Source organism: Carassius gibelio, chromosome B25, assembly GCF_023724105.1.
Source record: "Carassius gibelio isolate Cgi1373 ecotype wild population from Czech Republic chromosome B25, carGib1.2-hapl.c, whole genome shotgun sequence".
Classification (NCBI taxonomy): domain Eukaryota; kingdom Metazoa; phylum Chordata; class Actinopteri; order Cypriniformes; family Cyprinidae; genus Carassius; species Carassius gibelio.
Genome location: NC_068420.1, coordinates 21,088,232 through 21,106,414, shown reverse-complemented (window position 1 = coordinate 21,106,414; position 18,183 = coordinate 21,088,232). Strand labels below are relative to the sequence as shown.

The following is an 18,183-nucleotide window of genomic DNA, read 5'->3' as shown; positions in this document are numbered from 1 at the left end:
TTCATTACTGGATTAAACGGATCTAAATTTTTACCAAACAGTAGGAATAAAACATAAACTAAAAAATAAAAAGTGAGAGGACTGCCCAATCCAACACAACGCGCGCGCACGCGACTGTCGCACACCGCTGCTCTATGAAGTGCCGGTAAACTCACATGAAAAACTCCGGGGACGACGGGTTGTTGTCGCTGCTCGAGCCGTTTTCTCTGAAGCCGCTGCTGATGAGCTTCTCGTACTTCTCCTTGTACGCGTCCCTCTCGCGCGCCAGTCTGGAGATCTCCTGCTTGAGGTGGTCCACCTGCTGCAGCAGCTGGGTCTTCTCGCCCTCCAGGACGTGCCTCTGCTGCACCCGCTTGTAGCGACACGACTGGGCATAGCCTCTGTTTTTGAGGGTTCTCCTCTTCTGTTTGAGCCGGATCACCTCCTCTTTGCTGACCCCCCGGAGGTGTCGGTTGAGCTCGCGCACGGACATGGTCACCAGCTGCTCGTCCGAGAAGCGGTCGTCCAGGTGCATGTGCTGGTGGCTGGCGGAGTTGCCGTTGGACTGCATCCCGGGCGTCGGATGGTGGCCGCCCGGGTGGTGGTGGTGATGGTGGTGGTGGTGGGGTGTCCCGTTCTGGGCTGCGGCGGCCGCGATGACCGCGGAGACCACCGCGGCGGCGGATCCCATCTCCTCGCCGGCCATGGCGCCTCCCGCCCCGGCTGCGCTGCTGAACTGCTGCCCTCTAGCATATCCGTCGAAGCTCTGGAGCTGGTGACTGCTGTTGATCAGCGCCTCCACCGCGTCCTCGGGGCTGAAGCCCAAAGCCTCTGGGTTGAGCTGCTGTTGGTAGCCGGTCATCCAGTAGAAATCCTCCAGGTGCGCCTTCTGCTCGCTCCCGGAGCCCGGACTGGGCGCCGAGAAGCTTGGGGAAGGGGGAACCGAGCTGCAAGGCGTGCTCATCGGGGTGGAAGACAGGGATCCCCCGGCGATCAGGCGGTTGCACTGGCTGATGCTGCGATCGGGCTCCACCGGCTCCTTTTTCACTTCAAACTTCATCAGATCGAAGTCATTAACATATTCCATGGCCAGGGGACCGGTGGGCAGGTCGGAGCTGCTCATTGCCAGTTCTGATGCCATCCTTTTGCTGTTGACAGTCCTCCAAAGGGGGTGAAGAGCAGCTGTCAAAGTGGTCGGGTTCGAGACAGCGTGAGCCAGTTTGATTTCTTTATTTAATTCTTCAAAAGCGGAGAAAGGGGATCGCCGGCGCCGATTTATTTTTTTTAAGAATTGACGCCTTTTCGCCTCTCGCGCAACAGACGCAGGAGCGCGCGCGTCTCTAGTTCCTCTCTCTTTGTGCGCGAGTGTCGACGCGTTTGAGCCGCAAACATTTAACACTGCATAGCTGCGTGGCGCCCTTTTTTTCAATAGTTTCGCAGAAATGAGGACCGTAACATGTATGTGATTGGCAATTGGATGCTTGGCTGGGAAAAAAAAAAAAGTACTCCGGGCTTGTTCCAGAGTTTTTAAAGGATCACCGAGCATAGGAGTATAAAAGCAATGCTGAGTTTTATAGCCGCCCTGACGTCAGGTTTGAAATACGAAATTGACTCGGACTCGTAGCCAATAGGCTCGCTGAAACCGACGGTCAATTTACATACTAGAGAAGAAACAAAAGTTTTCTGAACTGTCAGAACTGACAGAGAGCTGAACGACCACTTTAACTCTTCATGGACACTGGTTTTGTGTTTGCTATTTAAAGCAGGTAAAGCATCTCTTCATTCATTGTAGCTGTGTTTTCCCAAATTGCCTCTTGCATTAAGTCAAGCGTTCTAACTGTATGCAATCACAATGATTTATACATGATATAGGCCTATTAATAACCTTAAAATATAATTTAACTACACTTAATCTATTAATGCTTGTTTAAAAGACTATATTACTGACATTTCTTAAAATAAATAATTTATAGTCATTATGAAAGTCTATACATGTTAATCAAGTAATGTTTTCATTACGTTATCGGTGGAGGCATGCTACTTAAATGTTTAATAATAGGTTGTTTGTCATTTTTAGGCATATTGGATAGAAGAAAAAAGTACACGACGCATATATTAGCGACAGATGTAACTACTAAAGCAATTAAAATGGCCATATGGTTTCCACAGAGTACGCATCTTTATGTTGTCTTTATAGTTTTGTGAATATATTGATTTATTAGGTTTTCTTTTTCTTTTTTCTCCACTGTCCCACAGAACGTGGTCTGGAAGCTCGTGCATGCGAGCGGACAAGCGGTTCCAAAACTCAACAGCGCCCCCTCTCGGCTGAGCCGAACCCCGTCTGTCCATCAAATATATATATTTCTACGACCAAACTATTCATAGTCATATACTCAGATCATTTTAGTATGTTTCCTTCATTGATATATGGCCACATTTTCCATTAATGCTCATGTCAGAGTGTAATCATATAGTTAAGTACTGAGTAATACTAATAGTTATTTGAGCAGCTCGTGATTACACACTGTTCTTGTTTTTTTTTTTAAGTAATGAATTATAATAGTATATGTAACACGAGCACAATGATGTAGAGTGCTGCTTGTTACACTTAAGTAGTCTGAGTGCACGTGTATCTCTTTAAGTGCTCAAAACGGCTCTCATTGCTGGAGGCTTTCCTAATAAACAGGATTTCTCTCCTAGAGCAGTGTTAGACAATAAAGAAGACGATTCTCACAGGAGATATTGAAATGTGCTCGAGCTCTCTGTGGAAAAGCCACGCCAGGAAGACACGCAAACTACAAAGCCGCCAGCGTAAAAATATAAATAAATACAAGCCCAGAGTCCCAGAAGGAAGTAAATATTCTCTTAGTCTCAGTGACTGTTCTCGGGGACCCAAACCTAGAAAATCCACATATTATTTCATTAATTAGATCCCCCAACAAAAGCCTTCGGAGGCCGTTCAGAAGCTCTGAATAAATATTGAATTTATGTCCCTTCTGATTGTATATAACTGCTCAACAATCAAAGAAATAAAGAGTCCCAGATATGAAAAACATATAATCTTGAAGATTTTTTTTTTTTTTTTTTTTTTTGCTTCTTTACAGCAATGGAAATATAATTAGTATTGCCCTGATGTAACTTGTCCCACAATGTTTTCTGTCATTTTTACATACTTTTAGCATCACAGAAGTGGTATATTGATAAATCATAAACATGTAAACATAACGGCCCTGCAATGAGTGCACTTCAGATAAAACGCATCGGCTAATCGGCGTCTTACAGCTAACACTGATGGCGTGAAATATTTATACTCCGCTTATGCTGTGGGCTGAAACCCAACATACTGTTTACATGAATAACATAAATGAGATTGAGATTGTATGTGCTGTCATGATTTATAAATCCACAGTGTGTGTGTGTATGTGTCATGTTGAATACACCACCTGATGAAAGAACTGTGTTTACTAGGTTTTCATTTGTTTCACCTGTGTAATACATTATGTAAATTGTATAATATTATATATTATATTGTGGCATGTGTGTGTGTAAGAGCTATATTTACTACGTTGTGCTTGTTACAGGTTGATTTATTAAAGTATTAATTTCTGCTGTGTAATATATATATATATATATATATATACATATATATATATATATATATATATATATATATATATATATATATATATATATATGTAAAGGCATCATATCTAAAGTTAACATGTTTTTTGACAGGTTTCATGATACTTTATTTTTTAATAACTGGAGGAATGCAAGCAGATGTAAAACTTTGCAAGAAATGGGATAACACTTTATTTTATCTATGGATATACTGTATATATGCAGAGATCTGGCATGAAACTCTAGATGGTGCGGTCCAATAGGTCTAGCTCAGTCTAATGACATCATTATCACATGGCACAGCTGATTGGTTCTCTGCTGTATCAGTAGCCAATGAGGTCGCTGCTCAGCATTCAAATGTATGACTAGTGCTTGCTGTAGAAGTTAGCAGCTTGCTTCAGAAACCCTCCACCTTCCCCAGCTCCACCTGTGTATATATATATATATATATATATATATATATATATATATATATATATATATATTGATTTCTATAACTCGAATTAACATGAAAGCAAAAATATATATTAGGGTGATTAATTCATCTTAAATATCTTTGACCTAAATCTGGTTAATTTAGATGTTAGCACTTCTTCAGGAAATGCTTGTAATGGTTGTGTTGAGTCAGTATTATTGTATAATGGAGAAAAGGACATTTTAATGAAAATGAACTTGATTTGTTAACATTTCAAGAGCATTTGCTTCCATTCAGAGTGTTTCCTGAGTAGCAGCGATTGCTGTGGGGGCAGGAGACCCTTCTGATCAATGACACACACACAGAGAGAGAGAGAGAGACTTCCTCTAATCTACTAAGATTCATCATATCCCGTTTCCTGGCTCTTCATGTTCATATGAGCACATTACCAAGGTCTTTGCTAATGAGAGATTTTATGACCTTTCTGAATTCATCCCCCCTTGAGAATATTGATGAATATTGTTTGAAAATAACTGGCTGTATGATTTACAGTTCATAATTATTGTAACCACTACTGAGTTCTCCCATTGTTTTGAGCAATGGCCTCAGCTGTGAGCGAGAGTAACCCCTCGGACGTCAAAACCTGCGCATCTGTACGTTTCCTCTCATATTTATCGAAGCAGTGATGTCCTTGTTCAGAGTTACACAAAAAGACAGGAGATGATCGTATTCTGTCTGAACTGTAGATATGAAAACAGCTTCATCACATCCCAAAGCCTCAAAAGCCTTTCAGAAGCTAGTTCATATTTTAACAGCAATCAATATTAGTCCACTCAAAAATTAGCTCTGTATTGCAGTGGGATTTTGGCTGATCAATAAAAGTGATAATAATGTCAACTCTACATTTTTTCACATTTTCAAAAGAAATACCAGGGGTGTTTGAATGCGAAGAGAAAACAGTAGCATTATGATAAGGGCGTTGCAGGGTGTTTCTATGTTTTTGCTTATTTTCTATTACAGCCCACCAAGTCTCAGTGCAAGTCTATGGGATGTTTTAGTAGGTTTTGGCACTATACTCACCCATACTTGCCTGAGCTATACCTTTAATAAGATCAGGAATTTTTATATACTGTACACATAGTTTATGTATTGCACTAAATTTATTTTTATCATTTATTGTACAGTACAACTCACATGATGTACAACTGTTGAAGTAATATGCTGGGATCAAAAGAAATTTAGCTAAATTGAACACATTTTTGACAAAATAAAATAAAATAGATGCATACGTACATACTGTACATACATAAACAGCTGAGACAATGGAAGGGAATGGGCCTAAATTATTAAAATGTATAGTTTTCAATCATCACTTTTACAATAGTTTTAAGGGTTATAGGGTTTGTAATGCTCTGTTGTCATGCAAACATTAAATTTGGTATAACTTTACACGTAAAGGGTTTATAAGAGGTTTTTTCCCTAATAAAAGCATGTCCAAAGGGTAGTTAATCTATTCACTCATGTTGTTCCAAATCCATAAGACTTTCATTCGTCTTTGCAAAACCAATGAAGATATTTTTAATGTCCTTTCATCATTTTTGCCCATCCATAGAAAGTCCAAAGAAAAACTTTGCGCGCATCAAAAATTAAGTAATGTAATTCTTATGAACTGAGCAGTTTAGGTCATATATAAACAATGATCAATGCAGTACATACAAGCGCATTATGGATATGGTTTGCTTTTACAACGTTTTTTTTTTTTTTTTTAACTATTGATGCATGAAAATTGTGGTTGCATGGTCTTTAAATGGATGGATTAAAATCATGAGAGAACACTAAAAATATCTGCATTTGTGCACTGAAGATGAGCGCAAGTCTTATGGGTTTAGAATGAAATGAGGGTGAATAAATGAAGGTGTAATGTTCATGTTTACTTAAATATACAAACAGAGTCTCATGCAATTTAAAACTATTCTCCCAAATTCATTCTAATTTGTATAAACTCGTTTGTACGTTTTCTTATGATCTGCTTACCTCCACTGTCGGTTTAATCTTTTTGTACGAATGCATATGAAATCACGAGTTATGCAATAAAAACTGCATTACTTAGTTACTTTTTATGGAAAGTAATCCGTTACTTTACTTTTGCATTACTATGTATCACCTGGGCAGGGATTGCTTTATATATATATATAAACCATGGGACAGGAAAGGTTTCAGCGAATAAATAAAATCAAAGTATTTGAAAAATAACAGATATTTTGATTTATATTTAAAAGTATCGTGTTACTTTACTAGTTACTTGAAAAAAGTAATGTGATTACATAAATTGCATTACTTTCAATGCGTTACCCCAATGCTAATGTTTATTTAAGAATCATTTTAACGTTTACAGATCAGATGTATTCACTTCCATTGTATGTAGTGCACTTTAACACAGATTTTTGCTTCTAAACCTCTGATATTCTTTAAATGTCATGGATAGGTTATTTTTTTTGAGAGAAGATCTGTTTCAGTCTCATCATGATAGGGATGCTAGACATAAACATCCTCCGTTGAACTTTAATAAAGCTATTGAATGAAATGTAATCCACCATTATTGGGATTATGGCGACATTCATTCATTATACAATCCCAGTGGGTGACTAGCTTAATATTCACTCACAATCCCTGTTTAACAAAGTCTATTAAATCCCAAGCTTAGCACAAATGAACGCCATTATTTCAATGAACTCATTTGAAGAACATTTAATTACCAGTTCTGGAAAAATGAAATGTTTCTCTATAGGGTTTTCTTTTCTTTTTTTTTACTTAGTGTTGTATCTTTTTGTAATAGAATGAAGGTGACATAAAAGCTATTACCAGTTGGCGTTCACTGTGGTGTCTCTCTGTGCAATGTTTTATGAAGGGAATAAAAAAAATGCAGATTAACAGTGAGCTTCAACTCATGGAAACAAAGTGCAGTAATTGAGCAGCAGCTTCTTGCTTTTTAGAGTTAATATTCTCCTTTCGCCATCTGGACTTTAATGTGCTCTCATTTCATCTGCAGATGTGTTTATCCTCACACATCCACCTCTCCCTCTCTCCATGAACACTTTACTATACATTCATTTATTACACATAGACTGGAATCAGGCCTACACTCAACTGATTGCATTGAGTCATACCTGGTATAAGATCCATGTTAAACACTTCCGGCAAGAGTAGCATCCATAATTATTGTTTTTAAATTTATTTGATTTTTTAAGAAGGGTTACAGAGGATATTGCAGTTCTCTACATCATCAGTGCATCCAAAATGGCAGATGAGTTAAATAGATCATAACATCAACCTAGAGTAATAAATGCTTTAGAAATATTTTTCAAGTTCATATTAACTAATGTACAAATAGAATGTTATTGTAAAGTATTACCTACATTATATATCTATGTCATTCAATACTGAAAAATATCAATAAATACATTTTAAAAATAGCTTATCAAGTGTTTGTGTGTACAACATGCTAATGCCAAACAGTTTCAAAGTTATTGTTAGGCCTATACATTTTTATGCTTAATTAAAGTACCCATAAAATCAAAAGTTTGTTGGGTGTTTGTATCAATATGTTGGTCTTAAGGTTATCTATAAGGCAGTGTGCCTCCAGCCGTGAGAGGGCGCTCTATGCTGCTCACTGCTCCTGTAGTCTACACTGAAGACATAGAGCGCCCTCTCACGGCTGGAGACGGTAATGTTTTCTCTTGGTTCTTGGTTCTAAATAAATGCGACTTATAGTCCAGTGCGACTCATATATGTTTTTTTCCTCATCATGATGTATTTTTGAACTGATGCGACTTATACTCAGGTGCGACTTATAGTCCGAAAAATACGGTAAGCGTTCAAATCTTGCAGTTCGTCATTTCCGCCAAAACGGCTCAAGGTTTTTTTTTTATTTTTTATGTCACATCATACTTCATCTTCTCATCAAATCTTCTGGCCAATCAAATGCTCTCTAGAAGTTAAAGTGCCCGCCCCTGCACTATAAATAGATGCTGAAGCTGAGGCTGAGATTGGTCGCTTGTTCACAGTGTAGTATTTCCTGTACAGTGAATGGGTCGTAGTGCACAATGTAGGTAACAGGGAACGATTCAGTGTAAATAAGCTTTCGATTGGTACAAACGAGGTCGGGTTTCACATTGTTTCACGTGAACCGCAGCAGCGAACACTGTCTGGTCCGGACTTTGGCTCTGGACCAGAGACCGCCCTCTCTTCCTGTTTCAGTTTAAATTACGTCACCACATAGAATAATGCTGTGTGTGTCGAGGCACATCAGTGAACATTTAATAGTGTCACACAGTTAGGATTAGAATTCTGTTAAGATTCAGTTGTTAGTGACTGTTATGTGTTTTTATGTGTATTATTATTTTTATGTCACACAGCAAACACAATTGGAATTGGTTGTGAGTGATTGTGGGCCTATGATTGAAGCCCAAAGTAAGCTTTGTTTTTGTATTTGTACAGTCAAACGCATAGCCTTTCAAAGTTTACTCCATTTGATAGTGTGTCTAATTCGTCAAATTTGGTGGTGTGCATACAGTTCACATATACTATTCTGGTGACAAATGTTGCATTGTGCACATAGTACATTGGCTTTCAAGTACACATACAAAACCTACTATACTTTGGGCTTATATATTTGGGACAGTAGAGTATCCCACTGTTAGCTTAGCAACATGCTAACATCAGACACTATTGGAATCAATTGCAAATGACCATTAGGTACAGTATTTTTATGCTTATTACATGCATAGATATGTATTTATAGATGCCACATTCGACCGGTCCAGATATGTTGACACATCTGTCATCTTGGAACAGTATATGTCGTCACTCACAATAACACTCAATGAGTTTCAAAATGCAACAGCATTGTGCAACATCTAGTTTACTAGATAATCATTCACAGATAAGAACATGTGAGATTGTTTTGCCTTGTTTTATTTTCTGCCTGGCAAGATCTGTAAGCTTGATCACTAAGTAAAGCAGCAGCACTCTTTTTCTTGATCAAACAGTGTTTCGAGTCATCATTCACGTGCAGGATGAGTTACGTGCTGAAGTTAAACACTCTGGTGAGGGGTTTGCTTGCAAAACCACAGTATAATATTTCTTATTACTCACAGTGCTATTATTTAGTTTACTCATTGTGTTAACCGTGACCCACTCTTATAAAACTCCTTAGTGTTAGCGTGGGAAAGAACGTGCGGATGATTCATTTGGTGGAGATGGTAAGCAATGTGCCCCACTCTGTTATTTATGTGCCACACATCGCCAGGGAGACGCTCATTAATAAGCATCTCCCACCTGAGCTATTAGAGAGCAGGAGAGAGGCGAGATCTTAGTCTCTGACCCCTTCACAGCCGCCCCATTCCAGCTACAGGACACCACACACACTGCATCATCCCTCACTAGCCATAAATCCACTCTCTCCTGCTAATTAGTCTGAAGTGAGGGGGGCCGCTGACAGCAGGCATGACCGGGTCATCATGGGTAGAGCTGTTCTCAGGTGCCAACAAGGGTGCTTGATCTGCTGCAGAGTTTCTAAAACCTAAGGATTTTTTAAAATGTGTTTGTGATTTGCAGCTAATTTTTGTTCTCCCATTGTAGAAAAAAAAAATCACAAATGAGCACGAGTGTTGGGGGTAATGCATTACAAGTAAAGCAAGTTACATAATCAGATTTCTTTTTAAAAGAAATAAAGCGCAGTCTCGGGAGTACCCCCCGGCCTGCGAGGGGCGATGGGGGTATGTGACGAGTGGGGCGGGCCGAGAGATGTGGGAACGAGCGAGGACGGTAGAGTGATTGGGAAATGAACGACACCAGCGACCCACTACCGGTCTCGAGTCCCACAGAGGAGATGGAAGGATATAAAACTGGAGCAACGACAGTGGAGGACGAGAGAGGACCAGGCCTGGGCCATTATTTTATGTTTTGCTTTTTATTTATGCGCATCAGTCGTCCGTGAGGGGCTGATGTGCTGTTTTGTTTGTTTTGTGATTATTAAAGTTTCATTTTGATTGTGCGCCGGTTCCCGCCTCCTTCTTCCCGATAATTAGGAAGTTAATATTATTACGATGATGTTACTGTAGTTCTAGACTAAATATGAACATGTATTCACTCATCTCATATGTACAAATATGTAAACATTTTTATTAACCATTTTCTTTGCTACTGAAATTTTATGATCCAATTCAACCATGCTAAGCAAAAATGTCACACTTGTGTTTTGACCTGTGCCCTCTAATTTAAAGACATTAATTTAAAATTAATATTAAGGTTAAAAATAGACGAAAGGTGCATCCACTCATTCAGGTTTTATGCTGAAGAGCCGAGAATCTCTGGCAACCAGTGATGGTTCGAGGTTGTGGCATGGGGACATAACGTTTTCGTTCCCTCCATCAGGGAACAAGGGTAATATACGTAACTGAGACATTCCCTACCTGTCGGTCACTACAAGTAATGTCATGATGACATAGGGGGTCCATGTAAAGTGCCACAACCTGAATCCGGTCACAAATGCAAATGTTGACATGCAGCTGCATGTCAGACAGATGTTACACAAAGGTTGTAACCTTCCAAGGCACCGGTGCAAATTTGCTGACCTTGGTGCCCACAGGGACCAAAAGGTGAGTACATCACTGCTGAATATAGCCAAGTCTCTGTACCAATGACAGAAAAAGAGAAGGGATTTTGACCTTCATGAAAGATGCTTCACACCTTTCCTGTTTGTTGTTTACAGCTTGTCAGTAATGAAGGGGAAGCGAGCCTTCCAGAGAAGGGTGCTACAGAGACCACATCCTGCCCATAGGGAGGTATAATGTAGAGACACTGATATGGACTGACCAAGGCCTGGGGCAGTACTACATATGGAATGGTTCTCTGAGGCAGGTCCTATCTAGGAGTGGTCTGTCAAAGGGAAGACAAGGGTTCACCGAAAAGGAAACCTTACCGCGGGTGAATACACATTTGGGATCGGCCACAGGGAATCAAGCCAAAGGGACACTTAGCCCAGTAAAGTGGGGCAAACCCCGGGCAAGCTAACACTGCAACTGGGCCTGGCACCAGAATCCTCCACCCAGTCTGACTGCCGAGGGTGCTGGAGGATACTCAACCAGGGTTTGCCGAACAGGGAACTTTCTGGAGGAGGAAAAGGCGCTCACATCCCCAGGAGAGGGGGAGTGGCGCAGCAAGCATTACACCGGCTGACTCTTTCTGCCACTTACCTGTTACCCAAAACAGGAAGAAATCGTCTCAACACAGAGACTGTAAAATCTTGTGAAGGTGTTCAGTGTCACCCAGCCCGCAGCTCTACAGATGTCTGCCAGAGAGGCACCATGCGCCAGCGCATAGGAGGAGGCAAAACTCCATATGGAGTGAGTCCTCACCCCAGGTGGCATGGCTCGCCTTGGGATTGGTAGGCCAAGGTAATGTCATCCATTATTCAGCTGGCCAGCCTCTGCTTGGAGACTGCCTTCCATTTCTGCTGACCTTTGTAGCAGACAAAGAGCTGCTCAGAGTTTCTGAAACTCCAGGTGTATGAGCAATGCCAAGGCTGAATCTGCCTCCTCCGATAGTAGTGCTTGCAGGTTTATCATCTGATTGCAAAAGGGCATGGCTGGAACCTTAGGCATGTATTCAGGCTCAAACACAAGGCACTCTTCACTCACCGAAAATACTTAAAGGTCTCTGACCCTCTTGATGGAAGTGAGGGTGGTCACGAGCACTGTCTTTACAGACAGGAACTTAAGCTCAACTGAGTCCAGCAGCTCAAAGGGATCCATCTGAAGACCATCTAGGACAGTATAGAGATCCCATTAGGGCACCAGGGGTGGACTAGGATGATTCAACCCCTTGGGAACCTGATGATGACATTGTGCTTTTCCAGGGATCGGCCATCCACTGCATCGTGATGTGCTGTGACAGCACCCACATACACTTTCAAGGTAGAGGGTGACAGCCTACGCTCCAAACTTTCTTGCAGGAAAGAATGCACTACTGCAGTCGTGCATCTTTAGGGTCTTCTCAGACTCCACTTCAGAGCATAGACTTGCCACTCAGGAGCTCTAGCCTGAGTGATCATGTTTACCACTGCCAGTAGGCATAGCACTTAAGTCTGCCGCGTCCCATCCAGGAGCCACACATGGAGGTCCCAGAGATCTGGATGCGGGTGCCATATGGTGCCGGTGCCAAGTCGTAAGGACCATGAGTTCCAAAAAACAGGTACGGGTGGGAAAATCAGGCGCAAACAGCAAGACCTGTTCCTCATCCCCTATGACCTTGCACAGTGTCTGTGCAAGAAGACTCACTGGGGGAAACTATTACTTGTGTAGAGCCCGAAGCCAGCTGATTGCAAGTGCATCTGTGCCATCCGACTCTCTGAATAGAGTCCCCATTCTCTGGGAAACATGAGCTGTTATGAGAGCCTGTTGGTTGCATGATTGAGCTTACCCAGAATGTGGATGGTGCACAGCTACTTGAGCCACGTCTGCCTCCAGAGGAGGAGATGACAGGCAAGCTGTGACATACAAAGTGATCGTAAACCACCCTGCCGGTTGATGTATGAGACAGCCGCAGTGTTGTCCATGCAGACCAACACATGCTTGTCTTGCAGCAATTATCAGAACTGCCGCAAAGCAAGATGCACTGCCAACAGCTCCCGTTGCACATAGCACCCCAAATGGAGGCATCTGTTGTGACAATGACATACTGGGACACTTGTTCTAAAGAGGTATAAGGGCTGGATAGGCAGCGAAACTTTGGTGTGATGATCACACGAAATGTACCGCAATGCCATGCCCATCTTGGGACTTGGGAGTGTAACCAAACAAGAGTACATGGACTGAGTGGCATGTTTAAAAAGACATCTGTGATGAGAAACTGCTCTTTTAGTTGAAGCACCCAGGGGAATCGCTGAATCAACGGGGACGGCAGTGTGTCGTCACGCCAACCAGGAACATCTTCTTTCTTCCAGTCAGATCAGAAAGGCTTTGTGGAGAAAAATCATTCAACTACTGGGCTCCGAAGCAAAAATCTGAATGAGTGGATGCATCTGTCGCTCATGGGGAGCGGCTCAGGGAGGGGAGGGACGGATTTGGGCCCTCAGGTAAACCCCCTATGTCGTCACGACATAACTCTTAATGACCGACCAAAAGAGAAGGGCTTTTACATTTGTTAAAGAATAACATTTTTATACTAAATACAAACAGGCAAGCCCTGCCCAGATTTACAAAAAGTAACTCAAAAGTAGGGCTGCACTTAATCACAATCTGCCTTATTCTGTTTAAGAAGCCACATCATCTCACAGAATGATTTATTTCAAACACTCGACTGACATTCTGAGGTGAGTTTGGAGTAAAAACAACTTTTTAAATGCTTCTTTTTTAATGTGCTTTCAGATGGATCAGCATTTACTACACAGAGACTTAGTTCACTGAGAAGCTACGCAAACAGCTCTCTGTAACGATCGCGATCCAGTAAGACACAGGGAGAGAGAGAGAGATCCAAGTGCAGTTATGTTTTAATGGGGTAGTCCAAAACGTGATCCAAAACAGGCCAGGGCCAAAACCAGAAACCAGTCCAAAAACAAACAAACATAGAACAGGAAAGGTAACAGAACGGGAACTTGGAATACGAGGGGTCTCGGAGGACGAGAAGACAGGATCACGAAAGGAAAGGACTCCATCCAGACAACAGGAAAGGACTGGTAAATATAGGGAGGCTAATGACAATTAAGTGGAGGCACCTGGTGCAAATAGCAGGAGTGCAATTACTGTGATGAAGGGAAAAGACTAGTGGAATTCTAGTGCCTACGGTGAAGGGGAAGTGAGCCCACTAGTGGACACCCAGGGAAACAGAGTCTAGACAGCGTGACACTCTCATCACAGAATGATTTGTTCAATTTTTTTTTTTTTTTTTTTTTTTTTTTTTTGCATAGCTTGTCAGTTAAATACGGCTCTGTGTAGTAAATTCTGCTCCATCTGAAAAGCATGTGATGGATATTTACTACTAATTACATAACTGACTGTACTGACAAGATGCATATGACAATCACATTCGATTAATCGTGCAGCCCTACTCAATAAAAAGGAGCGAACATAGTTACTTTTTTAGGAAGTAATACAATATTGAAATGCATTTAAAAGTAACATTCCCCAACACTGCAAATGAGATCTCTTTAATATCGTAGTTATTTCTCCAAGACTTCAGTGAGATAAAATGAAGAACTTTGCTTAGTTTTTGCTGCTTTTCTCATTTGTGTCTGTTTTTATGTGTCTGTAAAAAATAAATAAATAACTCTTGACTCTTAAAAATGTAAGTTAAAATTATTTAGAGGAAAAAATGGGTTTAAAGTTTGATGCCAGTAAAGGACTGTAAAGTTCATACAGTAAAAACCTGGTAATTGGTTAAAAGCATGCTCCCTTACTTGTGAAAAATGATATAGCTAACATTGCATTGACAGTTTTGGGAAGTAAAAAAAATTAATAAAATAATAATCTTACAATTTATAGTGAGAACCCATAAATATTCCATGTGGAAACTCACATCGTATGTTGTTAAAGGATAAGTTCACCCAAAAATGAAAATTCAGTCATTAATTAATCACCCTCATATCGTTCCAAACATGTAAAACCTTCTTTAATCTCCGGAACATAAATTAAGATATTTTGGAGGAAATCCAAGAACTTTCTGACCCTCCATAGACTGCAAAAGCAATTGACACAAGAGTACCACAATGCATATGATATTATATTTATACTTATTTATTTAGCAGTGAGTTAAAGGTAGCATATTTATTTCGTTAAAAGTTCTGACAAGTTTTTCTACTGTAGATTTTACACATTCTTCTTCTTTTTGTTTATTATTATTATTATTATTTTGTGTAGTAGAACTATGTACTATGTACTAGAACCTTTACAAATGATCTGTAGAACCTATTGTGAACTTTTTTGTCTTTCAAAAACCATATAACTGGTTCTTGATAAAAAAAGAGCTGGTACAAAGATCCCCTGACATTTGAACACAGGACAGCTCACATTATTGAATTATTGTCACACAAAAAAAAGAGAGAGAGAGAGGATGCCAGGAAACCCAGCATTTTAACACATGGCCGATGTCCAAGTTGATCTCACAAAGCCTGTGCTTGACTCACACTCGGCTCATACGCGAGCTTAGCTGACCCAAACACAATAGCGCATTATGAGGCATCGGCGCAGGAAAGAACCAGAAGCCCACAGAATATGCAGGTGAGTTCCAGACCAGCTCTCTCTCTCTCTCTCTCTCTCTCTCTCTCTCTCTCTCTCACACACACAGACATGCACACACGCACACTATTCCTATCATTATGGTGATTCTCCGTAGGCATAATGGGTTTTATACTTTTTTTATACTGTATTTTCTATCCCCTTCTTTTAAACCTACCCCTGAACACATACTCCTCACACAAAACATAAACTTTATGTTGTTTTAGATTTTCATCAGAAATTGTTTTTATGTTTTATAAGCCAAAAAAAAAAAAAGGTCCCAACGATGTCAAAATTGACTGGTATTATTGTCCTTATTGGGTACATTTGGTCCTCATAATTTAGGGAATACAGGTACACACACACATGCAGCATCAAACACTAACAGTATAGTGAAACAAGACTTTAACAAAAACAAGATTTTACAGTTTTGCTCATATCTTAAACCGTTTGCCAGGAAAGAAAAGTATGCACATGCATTATGTGTTTATTAAAATTGTCAGGTAGTAGTTTATATTACAGCACTCTGCCAAGAGTTATGCAACAGCTGCCATCCCAAACATATTTTGAAGTTAAGTCTAAAATGAAGAGTTTTCGGAAGTCCAGCATCTTCCTACAAGTCTCTGCATGTCATCAAATAGCAGTAACAAACTTGAACTGCACAGTTTTAAGAGTAATTAAATGTAATTTAGTTCCCTGTCTCTGAAACTTAGTGCACTACACTGTGAAAAGTATACATATGCAAATTTGAATAATACCCCATATGTGTACATGAAGCTAAATTAAATATATATAGCCATGTTAGCCATGTAAAAAAAAACAAAAAAAAAACCTTTGCTACAATAATTTTTCTCTCACATGCGGTAAAAGGAAATGTCTGGGCAAAACCCTGCTGAAGCCATGAGGCTGTGAAAGTAACAAGTTTGTGTAATAAATAGTGGGCTAGAATAGCATTTGGCAGCTGCTGGCATTACATTAATGTTCCTGAAACGTTACGAGTGATTTTCCGCTCAGACTAGCCATAAGAGACCCTGTTTGGACCGCTGCCATCGAGGGCATTTTAAAATGAGACTCAGTCCACGGGGAAAAATATTTAATACACTGTATGTGTGTGTGTGTGTGTGCCCGTGTAAGCAGAGTTGGATTTATTGATATGAAAATGTGGTGCAAAAAGTGAATTCTCACAGATATTGATTGACATGTAAAGCAGCAACGGTAGGTTCTAGTTTCAGCAAACTGAACTACACACAGCCACGCCTAAACACACACACACACACACACACACACTACAGATGGTTTGGACAGATACACTCTAATGTCTGAACATGAATGACTGATGTTTGGGTCCCATCCAGCCTCTGCGCATGTTTGTGTGTGTGTGAGAACCACAGAGTCCCTGAAGGCGAAGCCTGTGGAGCTCTTGGGTTTTGGCACTCACTTGATCCTCTGCAGTTTTTGTGGAGAAAATATGTATGTTGTAGCAAGCCACTTTAGTCCTTTAACTTCTCTTACACCGCCGCTCCTGATTGGCTGGAGGAGTGTGGACCAGCTCCAGATTGGATACTGAGATATGACTCTGTTAGATGGCAGAGATCCCAAATAGTGGCAGAATATGGTCTATAGGGTGTAGAGGGATAGACTGATATATAAAGAGAGATGAGAGGGTGTGTCCTTCAGATCACAACAAGTCTTTAGTGAAGCCTGCAATTTGTAATTGTTAAAATAATCCCAATTTAATATACATCACACACACATAATTTCACTCCATTGACATGAAGATAAATGAAACCTTTAGGGAAAATAAACGAGCTGGTTTGCTGGTCTCAGCTTGTTTGAGCTGGTGTCCCAGCCTGGTGTTTAGCTGTTTTAACTGGTCTCTAAGCCTGACAAGCTGAAAAGTGCAACAAAGTCTCCTGACAATTCGTAACTATTTTAGATTTTGACAAATTGGTGGCAAATTTATTTCTCAGTCATAATTTTGTAAAAAAATTCTCATGTCGCACAGAGTTAGGTTTAGAGGTGTAACTTCAGGCTTACTTTTCAGACAGATCATGTGTTTTTCTACAAATCACATTTTTACCAGTTCGTACTAAATTTGCACTGTGTGAAATACTGAAATTTCCTCATCAGATAGGGTTGGAAAAGTGCAAAAATGCTTATAAAACGAGCAAACAAGCAATATTGGATTTAAACTAATTATTAAATCAATAACTACATTTGTAATATTGCTTTTGAATGACAAGTGGGTAAATTAAGTAAATGACAAAAACATGGCTTTAAAATATGAGTCACATTATGATTATGCACAGTTGTATGTGTCAGATTCTTCGTGCATTTGGCAGACGGTTTTAGCTTTTATTTTATTGTATTACATGCATGAACCCATGATCTCAGCATTGCTATCTTACAATAAAGCTTGTCTGTGAGATACAGAACAGTTTGAATGTTGTGTCACAAACATTTCCCTTAAAGCATAGCAGAAGAGTAGCAGCATTTTCACATTGTGCAAATTGAAATTGCGAATTGAAAATACGCATAACGGAAACACTTACATTGTTAAAAAATATGATATATGTCTACATTTCTTTAATTAAAAATAATGGATAGTGCAGTGGCTGTGAAATACATAAAGCTACCAACAACAGTCGTCATGACTTATCGCGAGAGGGAATAATTAAAAAAGTTTAGTCGCATAACATTGGTTAATGGAAAGTTTTTATCGATATTTATAAATTATCACAAAAGTTTTGCACAAATCTGTAATGAAAATACACTGAGATTTACACCTTTGAAAGTCTGGTCTATTAAAGCATCAGCTACTGTATCCACATCCCATTCTGAAACGTCAAACATTGCGTCAAACATCGGGGAGAAATGAGATCCATTTCTGTTACA

General features: G+C 40.1%; 1 protein-coding gene across 2 annotated transcripts in view; it reads right to left on the bottom strand.

The window, feature by feature from the left end:
* Positions 1 to 1,428, bottom strand: part of LOC128014376 (transcription factor Maf) — a 31,673-nt gene extending 30,245 nt beyond the window's left edge. For both annotated transcript variants that reach the window (XM_052597957.1, XM_052597956.1), the window contains exon 1: positions 156 to 1,428. In XM_052597957.1, coding sequence (XP_052453917.1) covers positions 156 to 1,120 — 965 coding nt within the window. In that variant the 5' untranslated portion in view covers positions 1,121 to 1,428. The remainder of the gene's footprint in view (positions 1 to 155) is intronic.
* Between the last annotated feature and the right edge of the window lie 16,755 nt (positions 1,429 to 18,183).